The 12,628-nt window shown below is 40.0% G+C and overlaps 1 protein-coding gene across 1 annotated transcript in view; it reads right to left on the reverse strand.

The window, feature by feature from the left end:
- Positions 1 to 828: 828 nt before the first annotated feature.
- LOC124144473 (fibropellin-1-like) overlaps positions 829 to 12,628 on the reverse strand; it is a 45,443-nt gene continuing 33,643 nt past the window's right edge. Inside the window, exons 12-19 of the mRNA XM_046513888.2 lie at positions 12,041 to 12,157; positions 10,825 to 10,941; positions 10,166 to 10,209; positions 8,661 to 8,829; positions 7,825 to 7,959; positions 6,201 to 6,311; positions 4,346 to 4,480; positions 829 to 3,605 (exon numbers count right to left, since the gene is read on the reverse strand). Of these exons, the coding sequence (XP_046369844.2) occupies positions 3,346 to 3,605; positions 4,346 to 4,480; positions 6,201 to 6,311; positions 7,825 to 7,959; positions 8,661 to 8,829; positions 10,166 to 10,209; positions 10,825 to 10,941; positions 12,041 to 12,157 (1,088 nt within the window). The 3' untranslated portion in view covers positions 829 to 3,345. The remainder of the gene's footprint in view (positions 3,606 to 4,345; positions 4,481 to 6,200; positions 6,312 to 7,824; positions 7,960 to 8,660; positions 8,830 to 10,165; positions 10,210 to 10,824; positions 10,942 to 12,040; positions 12,158 to 12,628) is intronic.

The raw sequence follows: 12,628 nt of genomic DNA on the forward strand, positions 1-12,628 counted from the left end.
CTTTAAGGGACTAAAACAAGGACTGATCAGCTCGGAGTCAGTATACTGTGTCTGAGTGGGGTATTCATGCTAAACTGCGGCATGGTATCTCAGTGGGATAGCACTATAAATCGGCATCAGTCCGGACTTGTACAAGCAGCCACACACACACACACACACACACACACACACACACACACACTCACTATGAGTGCAATATTCTTGGACGCGACGTTAAGCCCCATTTCACCTCCCCTCCTCTCAGAAGTCTCGTTTACTTGTCGCTCATCTATCTACCCTTAAGATCGCCTGAACTGTGCACAATACCATTTTTTACCACAAAAAGTTATCCGGAGCTGATTGCTGTGGAAGTAGAAGAATATCCCGCTGGTCAATCGTGTCTTGGTTATTACGATAGCTTCTAACTGCCACTACCAAATGTAGCTATGGGTCGGATGACCGTCATTAAAGCTCAAGTGGTCACACTGTGAATCATCGGTTTGGATGATACAGACTTGATCACGTGCTACAAGACTGCATGGTGGGCTGATGTTGGTTGTCATGTCAACCTACAAGACTGCATGGGTACAGCTGTAATAGCTATATTCCAAGCTTTATGACGGCGGTCTGTAAATAATCGAGTCTGGGACAGATAATCCGGTGATTGACAGCATGAGCATCGATTTACGCAGTTGGGATACGATGACATGCATCAACCAAGTCAGCGAGCCTGAACACCCCATTATGTATTTTTGAGACCGGTTCTGACCCAGATCTTTTCAAGGGCCTGATGTGTCAATGTGAGATCAAGACGTGATTTTGTGTTTGATTAAAAAGGACAAAATAAAGTCAGTTTGATACATTTATTACAAAAATGAAATACAAATGGTAGAAAAGCACAAGCGTTCCTTTAGTGAGTTGCCATTGGTTGTTAAAGGACAAGGGTATAGTTGAAGACCTGCACATCTGCACTATATTACTACCCAAAGCATGGCCTATTGGACGTAGTTTGAGATACACCAAGCAGAGCTTTGAGTTCACAGAGCCTGCAGAATTGAATAATACACTCATTATACAGTATGTCCTGCACTTCCAGTGCCTACATAATATATGGTACTTCATGTCAAATTGTTTAATGGGTGCATATTACGTTGTCAGAATAAATCCAAAGGGTGAGTTTGGTTTAAGCCCACTTTTAACAGTATTCCAGTTTTATCACGGCGTGTCAGCTTCATGTGGGAGGAAAGCCCGAAGTAATGCAGGTCTAGACGTTTACCACTTTGGTGAAACCGACGAGAACTGTTATGGTGCTGACAAACAGTTCGGGCGATCTCGGAATCGTACGCACAATCATTGCTGACTGGTCTCTGTTTTATTTTCATCAAATGGACAACCGTCTTGGTTGTGTGACCTTGCAAACACACAAACCTCGATGATGATAGCCTAACAGTCTGTTTTTGTCGCACGAAAACCATGATTCCTGCGTTCAACCTGTACAACACTATTTACACTGAATGGACTGTACAAGCAGAAAGTAAAATTGAAAGCAAGTGTATAAACCAGTACAAAATGATAAAATGCATTATGCTTAAAGTATTTCCAACACATTGTCATTAAATCGATTAACTCTTTGATACAAACTTTTACATAGAATATCTGAAAATGTGTCATTCAATATCCAAGAATAAAATTAAAATATACCACTGATCATTGTGGGATCATTTGTTTACCACAATATTTAAACTGAATCTGAACAATTTAGAAAGGAAGAATTATTTTTTATTATCCCATTATCATGGAAAGTATTTTATAGTACATATTTATTTGCCTAGATGCATGTATTATATTACATTATTAATTACTAAAGCCAATATAATACATATATATAGAATGGTAATATTTGGATTAATCCATAGATGTGAATAAACTATTAAACGTTCTAAGACACTGCATACATTAAATGAAAATAAGATTAATAGGTATGGCAATAACCTGTTGAAAAGGACATGAATCTCTAAATGAAAATGATTGAGACAATGTGTTGAAATATGACTCATAGTAAGACTGCATTAAAGCTATCTTCTTGATAAATATGGAAACGATATGTACATGTTGATATATTTACATAGAAGAGATGTTAAATGTTTATATGACATCGACCCAGTCATTGGCAATATTTAAAAAAATAAATATACATTTGATATATACAATATCTGCAGTATGTACATCATTTCATGTAAGTGTATTGAGAAGCTAAGGCATAAACGACAGATGGATATTGTAATTGCACTTGGCAAAGTTCATGTTCTTTAAAAATAAATCCGGCTAACATGCAGGGAATTAGTGATCTATATTGAAGTTCTTGGTGTAAACTCTGATAGAAGCCCTGATATATTTAAATCAGATCATTCACTCTGATTCGTTTCCCGTATCAGTCAATCCCTGACAAAATATATATAAATGTTATCTTCTCTGTAATATCAAAACTTAGATAATAGACATGCTTATTATATCTACCACTGTTTACAATATATTGTTTTATTCCGCCGCCATTTTGACTGCTTGTATATAATGATTGACATGTAAAATGTACTCTAATACCAACATGCGTGGTTCTCTAGAGAATAAAGTGAAGTTGAAGTTGACAAACCTACGGGAGGTCACGTCATTGGAGCCTTCTTCTCCGCCAGTCAGCGTGGAGGCTTCTCAAATATCGGTACGAGCGAGTGGCGCACTCGGGGCATTATGTCTGATTTCTGATTGTCTTTTTTTATTTGGTAAAGGTAAAGTGATGAACTCAATCGTTTTAGAGCTGAAACCTGACTTGCCCAAGAGCCCACGTTTCCTTCATTTTGCTCATGGCGTCTTGGTCTCCTATTGATCTTTACGGAGAGAGGAATCGAATCGGAGTAAAATATGTCATTCTGATTAAAAGGAACGTGGCCAAGAAGATATACCAATTGACTACAATGGTATACAATTCTTGTGCAGTACCACTCAGCTAACGAACAAGGAATGTAGAAGAATGGAACAATGGATTCATTGAAGAAGGTTCCCAACATAGAAGCCGAAATACATTACTCCTCTGAAAGATCACTATAAGAATTCACAAGAACACTAGGAGTGTGTTGTGTCCAGGGTTGGTGGATATTTCAAACACATTTTCCTTACCACTTTTAATCTCTGGATATTATGTTTCCTCTGAAGAATGATTTTTTGATTTACAACAATGATGAAATTCGCACTGAAGAAATTGTGCAAATGCACCTGTCATTAAGCAGAGTACTGGTTCAGGAACCCTTTACTGGACACGTTCTGCTATCAGAACCATCGGACAAACCCAGCTGTGCAATGATGCATCCGTGATTAATATCTCTCTGAGCTGAAGGTGCTCTCGTGCCAATTGTCAAACAGCTGCCTATACATGGACGAAGGCAAGGCGAAACAGAAGTCTCTGGGGCCTTTCCTTTGACTCACACAGAGCCAGATGAGGCCGATGATGACGACGATGAAGGCGATGAGGAAGATGATACCGAGGAGGATGGCGAGGGTGATAGGGTTGATGCCGTACCGACCTCTTCTGACTCCAATAGGCGTCACTGGCTCCACGTATGTCGTGATGTTATCTGTGAAGGAGGGAGGTTGTTTCAAGTGAACAGTAGATCGGAGACATGTATATTTATGAGAAATGTCTGTCTTTGTTTACGACTCTACCATGTTCATGTCAGTTGCTTGTAGACACTATATAACGACAAGGCTCTCTACGTCGAAGTGAGTGAGTGAATGTTGTTTTACACCACTGTCAGCATTATTTCTGCTATATCATGATGGCATGTAAATAATTGAATTTGAGATAGTCAAACCTATTGCTGATAGCATTAATAAAACACACAATCCAAACATAGTTGATTAACGAGGGACCAATAGCAAAAAAGCTTGACAAAAAACTAGATACGGTCGGTTGCTAGATGTGAGGTGAGGTGAAATGGGGTTTAACGTCGCGTCCAAGATTATTGCACTTATATAGCGACGTGCATGCACGTGTATGTGTGTGTGTGTGGCTGCTTGTACAAGTCCGGACTGATGCCGATTTATAGTGCTAGCTCACTGAGATACCATGCCGCAGTTTAACATGAATACCCCACTCAGACACAGTGTACTGACTCCGAGCCGACCAGTCCTTGTTTTAGCCCCTTAATGCCGAGCGCCAGACAGGGTAACAACAAGTACCATCTTTTAACGTCTTTTGGTATGACGCGGTCGGGGATCGAACCACGGACCTTCCGCTCTCCGGGCGGACGCTCTACCACTAGACCACGGAGGCGGTCTCGGTTGCTAGAAGAATGTGTGCTAGTAAACCACCTACCACACACTTTCCCGTATGTCCAGGCAGGGCAGTGACAGTAGAAGTCATCAATCCAGTCGATGCACTGGGCTCCAGACAGGCATGGAGAGGGGATGCAGTTCTCCAGGTTTGTTTCACATTTCGTACCTGTGAAACCTGCATCGGAAGATAACGACAGAAGTGAGCAGGTGGAGTTATATGGACTCACATAAACCCTCTTAGAGAGAGTTATTATTCAACGTTGTGTAGTGACCTTGGGCATCCAGGCTAATGTGTGCCACAACCACCATCAGTTGGTTGAGTTAGTTAATATACAACGTTTATAGAGATCTTGTTGGACAGCCAAGGTCAAGCTTTGCCACAACCACCATCAGTTGGTTGAGTTAGTTAATATACAACGTTTATTGAGATCTTGTTGGACACCCAAGGTCAAGCTTTGCCACAACCACCATCAGTTGGTTGAGTAAGTTAATATACAACGTTTATTGAGATCTTGTTGGACACCCAAGGTCAAGCTTTGCCACCACCACCATCAGTTGGTTGAGTTAGTTAATATACAACGTTTATAGAGATCTTATTGGACATCCTAGGTCAAGCTTTGCCACAACCACCATCAGTTGGTTGAGTTAGTTAATATACAACGTTTATAGAGATCTTGTTGGACAGCCAAGGTCAAGCTTTGCCACAACCACCATCAGTTGGTTGAATTAGTTAATATACAACGTTTATAGAGATCTTGTTGGACACCCGAGGTCAAGCTTTGCCACAACCACCATCAGTTGGTTGAGTTAGTTAATATACAACGTTTATAGAGATCTTGTTGGACACCCAAGGTCAAGCTTTGCCACAACCACCATCAGTTGGTTGAGTTAGTTAATATACAACGTTTATAGAGATCTTATTGGACATCCTAGGTCAAGCTTTGCCACAACCACCATCAGTTGGTTGAGTTAGTTAATATACAACGTTTATAGAGATCTTGTTGGACACCCAAGGTCAAGCTTTGCCACAACCACCATCAGTTGGTTGAGTTAGTTAATATACAACGTTTATAGAGATCTTATTGGACATCCTAGGTCAAGCTTTGCCACAACCACCCTCAGTTGGTTGAGTTAGTTAATATAAAACGTTTATAGAGATCTTGTTGGACATCCAAGGTCAAGCTTTGCCACAACCACCATCAGTTGGTTGAGTTAGTTAATATACAACGTTTATAGAGATCTTATTGGACATCCTAGGTCAAGCTTTGCCACAACCACCCTCAGTTGGTTGAGTTAGTTAATATAAAACGTTTATAGAGATCTTGTTGGACATCCAAGGTCAAGCTTTGCCACAACCACCATCAGTTGGTTGAGTTAGTTAATATACAACGTTTATTTAAATGTAACACACTTAATTTCTGTATTAATATTACAGGCACCTATGTGACTATCTTGGTTAGTTTACAGTATATCAAATATTGTGATCTTCCCGAGGCAAGGGTGTAAGCTGACTATAAAAGACCAGTTTTCCACTTATTGTATGCGTTCTGAGGTTAACAAAGTTTCATGATCACTTACATGTTTACTGGGAGATGATTCAATGGTTCAACTATACTACTCAAAAGAAGTTAAAGAACCCTCGATTTGTTTCATCAGGCTATAATTAATCTGTCATAGACATTGAAAATGTTATGAATTGAAGGGGTCTAAATTCACTCCTTGATTACTGATTTAATTTAAATGAAAAAGCGAAATTGCTGACGCGGCTAAACGTAATATCTCCTAACTCACTGATTTACATGAGAGCATGATGGTTGGTCTGCTATTTAACAAGGAACATTATCTAGTCTGTCCACTCAGTGAGTGTTGCTATAATGGAGCATGGGAAATCTTACCTTTTGGACATTCACATCTGAAAGTATTGTCAGCGTTCAGCCAACAGACACCCTCATTCAGACACTGATTTTTCTCGCATGGTCGGTAAACCCTGCCAGGCGAGGACTCATCTGAAATACCACGATATATAACTTAACACGTATTCCATAGACATTTTAGACAGTAAATGCGCATTGATACGAAAATAATTCTACCATGATGGCAATGATAGACACGAGTTCACCTTCTTTTGCTATGAAACACCGTTGTAAAGACATTGTGTGTACTCCGATTAGAGTGTTTTGACTGGGTAAAAATATGTGATAGCCAAGTTACATATAAGTGTAGGAACGGTTCGCATAAATTCTTCCATATATATATAGGTAAGACTTAGATCTAAATAAAACTCAAATACATGGCCTAGATATGGTATTCATGTCATCGTCCTGAGCCTAAAATATAAAGCAGGATTCTGTCATACTCGATTCTGATTGGTCAAGCAGAGGTTCTAAACCACAATAACCACCTCTGATTAAAAGAATTGATTTGGAGGCCTCATCACCACGGGAGGTAATATCCACAGAACAGTTTTTCTATCACAACCATTGTCAACACAAACAAGACTACAAAATTCAGATTGCGCTCAGTGCAGTATTCATAACATGTTGAAAACACGAAAGAAAGCGCCGAAAGCGCCGTAAAATGTACATTGAAAACCCAGTATGTTCATCTCCTAAATTACATCATTTATATGTATTAGAACGTCATACTACAACATGAGTGTATATATCTGCCACGAATTAGACACACTGTCTCTCATAAGAGACACGCCATATATCTTAGTTTTTCTTATAAACCTCCAGTGACGTCATCCTATTGTTCTCCAGTAGGGTTAAATCTCATAAACAGGGATGTTATACTATCCCCGGGATTTTACGTAATATCCCAGAGATATTTGCTATATTATGTTATAATATCGCCGGGATTTTTAATAATATCCCAGGGATTTCATTGATACAACTTCCGTTAAGATTGTAACATATGAATGTTCTCTAGTATTTATGTCGTATTTTAACACAATGTAATGAAATGTAAAATCAAATGACTAATGTTTTCTTTATATTCCCGAGGATCCAACACGCAACCTTCGTATCTGTAGCCCAGTGAGTGTACCACAAGGCTACAGTGGCGCTATAAATCACAATGCTTTTAAGAATGTCCTTTTCAAGTACGCCAGCAACAGATAGTTTACGCCCGTTTCTTAAGGTTCATGGAACGTACGGTTGAAACATAAAAATGTTGATAATTGTTGTTTTAAGTTTCTTTTGTCGGTTTATAAGTTAGATTAAACACTTCCCCTCGGGTTTTTATGATATTTAAAACCCTTATCCTTTGGATAAAATCTCAGGGCTGTCGGCCCTCGGGTTTTAAATATCACAAAAACCCTCTGACGTGCTTTATCCTTCGCATATTCCGTAAACTACGGTTATAACGAACTCAAAGGGGCCACTAATTTTAGTTCGTTATAACCGAAGTTCGTTTTAAGCATATATACAGCATATATACAGTATGTTTCCCTGACAAAAAATAGAATTGTCATATCCGTAAGTTCGTTATAGGTATGATAACGTAGGCGTGACGTACTGCATATTTTGCCGGCGATACCATCAGGGCATATACAGTAGTAGTCATCTATCCAGTCCACACAAGCTGCACCACGGAGACAGGGGCTGGGCTCACAGTCGTTGATGTCCACCTCGCACAAGGCTCCAGTCGTGCCTGTAAGAGAGTCTCAATGACGTCACATTCAATCATCTCCTGAACAAAATATTTGTTTGCTCTTTATCCGATATTTACTTTGTTACGGTTGTTGGTATTTTATATTTCCTTTGTATCCCTCTGAGATAAACAAAGGGTAGTCCGGTCTTGGACATAATGAAACGAAAAATGAGAATCATCTCGAATATAAATTCCCGATAATGTCATCCTACCTTCTTCCATACATTCACGCCAGTCCTTGTTTATAGTGAGTTGATAGTGACTCTATCCATTATCAGCGGTACTGGTTGACAGTTTCACCTTATATTCCATACATTCACAGCGGTACTGGTTGACAGTTTAACTTTGCCTTTCATACATTCACAGCGGTACTGGTTGACAGTTTCGCCTTACCTTTCATACATTCACAGCGGTACTGGTTGACAGTTTCACCTTACCTTTCATACATTCACAGCGGTAGTGATTGACAGTTTCACCTTACCTTTCATACATTCACAGCGGTACTGGTTGACAGTTTCACCTTACCTTTCATACATTCACAGCGGTACTGGTTGACAGTTTCACCTTACCTTTCATACATTCACAGCGGTAGTGGTTGACAGTTTCACCTTACTTATCATACATTCACAGCGGTACTGGTTGACAGTTTCACCTTACCTTTCATACATTCACAGCGGTACTGGTTGACAGTTTCACCTTACCTTTCATACATTCACAGCGGTACTGGTTGACCATGTCCACACATACACCCATCTGCCTGCAAGGGTTACTGTTGCACTCGTCGATGTTGATCTCACACATGCGGCCCGCGAAGCCTGTCACGCACTCACACACATAGTCGTTTGCAATGGCGGTGCCGTTGAACAGTTCCTGCAACAATATACATGGAATGAAAGCCTATTCACCTTCTTTACACCACATTAAAGCTGCATTGTAAGATTCATATATTGCACATGTTGCACATATATGTTGTAATTAACACGTTAATTGTAAATTATATATATTATAATTGAAACAAATGTAATTGTAAAAAATAAACATGCACAATGAGTGAGTATCGTTTCACGCTATATTGAGCACTTTTCCAGCTATATCACGACAGTTATAGAACTGAAATTGCGCAGGATTTATTTGTTTGTTTGTTTGTTTAACGCCGCACTCAGCAATATTCCAACTATATGACACGGTTTTAAATAATCGAGTCTGGACTAGACAATCCAGTGATTGACATCATAAGCATCGATCGACGCAAATGGGATACAATAACATGCACCCAAGGCAGCAAGCCTGTCCACCTGATCCCGTTAGTTGGCACAGTCGCCTGTTTGGGCAAACATGGGTTGATATTTGAATATCCGTCATGAAGTTTCGATAAAAAGAGAACGAATGAGCACTACAACACAACTGTACCGACGCAAATTGGTTAACATCTAACTTCGACCGAATAAAATTCTGATTCAAAGATAAGTTTAAAATTGACAGCCCATTCTCCGACTATTGGATAACGACCAATGCCAATCTTCCTCATATGCAAATTTTAAACGCTGAGTAAATTTAGAGAGAAACAAATCAATGTTAACGCATTTTCTTTCCCATATCCAAAAACACACAACTGATGTTTTATTTCAGCAGTCCAGTTGATTCCATAACTTCTTTGATAGGCCTTTAGAAGTTGGAGTACTAAGTAAGGATAAGAATTTATGGATGAACAACTTCTTTATTACAATTAAGAGCGACGTTTCGGTGTAGGTTCGTTGTTAATATTACTGGCTTCATCCTTTCTTTATGTCACTGACTTCACCGATGATTGTCATCACTACCCTTGTGTATACATAACAGGCTTCTCTACTCCAGTATAACAATATCTACTCTACTGTATAAACATTGCCTCCTACCTGTATATATACTTGTCAACCATACTCTGAATATCACTTGCTTGATAACGGTGTAAGAACCTACACCGAAACGTCGCTCTTAATTGTAATAAAGAAGTTGTTCATCCATAAAAATTCTTATCCTTACTCAGTTGATTCCGGACTTAACATCATATTGTAACTGTTCTTCTGAAATCTAATTTAGGCATAGAAATACGTTCACACCAATATTGTACACCTTATTGATCTTATGACAACCACGAGGCACTGCGGACCTTAGACAGCTATCCTGTAATGGTCGTGAATGAATGCCTCAAAGTAAAAATACTTACTTGACAAGTGCCGCCGTTTTGACACCTGTTGTGACATATCTCCTCTGAAAACAAAACCAAATGTTGCCTCATCATCCGTGCTATACACATTTACAAATGCGAATCTCCAATGTACGTTCACTTGGTAAAAATGTATACTCTATTATTTCAGTCTACAGGTATACTGTAAGGCAAAGAGTTTATGGACGTCAACTTCTTAATAATGAGGAACACAACGTTTCGGAGTATATACTTTCTCCATCATCAGGTGAATCATTCAGCTTATGAAGTAGTAGGGGGCATGGGTGGCCAGGTCGTCTAAGGCGCCGCGCTTGCAGAGTTGCGTCCCTTGGGCACGCCAGATGGTTCACCCCGATTATATTTCTAGATTTGTCAGCACCATACCCGTGCTCGTGGGTTTTACCGTAGTGGTAAAAGTCTGAGACCTGCATCACTTCGGGCTTTCTCTCACATTAAACTGACACGTCGTGATATAACTGGAATACTGTTAAAAACGGCGTTAAACCCAACTCACTCACTCACTCACTCACTCACTATGAAGGAGTAAGTACATACTCCGAAACGTTGTGTACCTCATAATAAAGAAGTTGACATCCACAGATTCTCTTCCTTATGTGTATCATTTCTAAGTGCCTTTTCAAAGACTAGGTATACTATACCTTGTTCACAGCGCAGACCAAAGTATCCCGTTGCGCATGTGCAGTTGTATGTTCCTGGTGATCCCTGTACGCAGGTTGCGCCATTCTGACAGTCATCTGTCAGACACTCGTTCACATCTGCAACATTCCACTGATTTAGCATTCGGAGACCAGACTCACACATGTTAGTCTGTTCGTTCGACTAGAATTGTGTGCTTGGGTACCTATTCTGCACCGGAAAGCACCCAGGTGAGGCGGATACGGAAGGGGGTGGATACGGAAGGGGGTTCAGGGGTTCTGGACCCCCCTCCCTCTTTTGAAAACCAAATGTAGTATTTTGTAGGGAGTACAATTAACTGAGAGAGGATTTTGATATTTTGGACTCCTCCATTTTAAAAATGCTGGATCCGAACTTGGTTGATGTGACTTGTGACTGTGTCCTCAACACCAATTAGGGTAAAATATATTCTTTAATATCCTGTTATCTCAAAGTCTTGAAATCTGCCTATTGAAAATCACTGTCTTCCGTAGTTTAATAATGCTATGACACAAACGTGTCCGTTATTGCAGTGACCATGAACTCACATCGTGGTATATGATATATCCAGTTATGGGTGTTCGACTATAGGTTTTACAGAACATTCAGTGCTCAACTGATTTACATATTTTTCACAAGAACTGATACAGTATTACGCAAAGAGTCTTAACCATTTCACGGCGAATGGCGGCCCAGATGTCTGAATCGCTGCAATTCAGCAGAGTGGCGTCCTTAAGGGGTCCAGAAACCTATGATAATAGGCTCGAAAACCAATAACTGTGTTCACGGTGAAGGTCAGAGACAGGCATCACTTCAGGTTTCCCTCTAACATATGGGGGGCACGGGTGGCCCAGTCGTCTAAGGCGCCGCGATTCGCTGTGCAGAGTTGTGTCCCTTGGGCATGCCAGAACCTATGATTGTGGGTTCGAATCCCGGTTCGCCCCGATTATGTTTCTAGGTTTGTCAGCACCATACCCGTGCTCGTGGGTTTCACCGAAGTGGTAAACGTCTGAGACCTGCATCACTTCGGGCTTTCCTCCCACATTAAGCTGACACGCCGTGATATAACTGGAATACTGTTAAAAACGGCGTCAAACCCAACTCACTCACTCACTCACTCTAACATAAAGCTGGCCCGCCGTGATTTAACTGAAATACTGTTAAGGCGGCTTGAAATGAAACACACTCAACCCTTCCTACCTTCAGTACAGTTGACTCCAGTGTACCCTACTTCACATGCGCAGTCGTAGGTTCCTGGGTCGCCTTGGGTACAAGTACCATTGTTCTGGCAGGGGTTAATCTCACACTCGTCGATATCTGCAGCCAGAAGAACATGTCGTTGATTACATTACACTCTAACGGCAGAACTGTATACACACCGTACACAACGTCAACTATTATTTCTATTTGGTAATTATTTTTATAAATGTATGCTTGACATGACAAATGTAAGTATTAAAGCGTATTGGTTGGGTATACTTTGAAATCTCTGTGTAAAGTACATCTATATATTTAAGCATCAAATATGTGATGGTGATGAAAACATGATTTTATACGATGATATGGTAAAGAGTGAGAAAGAAAGCAGTGGGACTGACAGGGAAACTGGAAAGAAACAATTAAAGAGCAACATAAGTACACGGTGAAACAAAAAACTAAAAATAGGCACACGGTGAACGAATAAAACATGATGGCTATACAGAAAACATATGTGAATCGGTGAGTCAGTTCATGGAAGATATGGAACATATATAACAAAACGTATACATGAAGAGTTTTGGGTTCTAA

This window comes from Haliotis rufescens, unplaced genomic scaffold (assembly GCF_023055435.1).
Source record: "Haliotis rufescens isolate VD_foot unplaced genomic scaffold, xgHalRufe1.0.p SCAF_3, whole genome shotgun sequence".
In the NCBI taxonomy this organism is placed as follows: domain Eukaryota; kingdom Metazoa; phylum Mollusca; class Gastropoda; order Lepetellida; family Haliotidae; genus Haliotis; species Haliotis rufescens.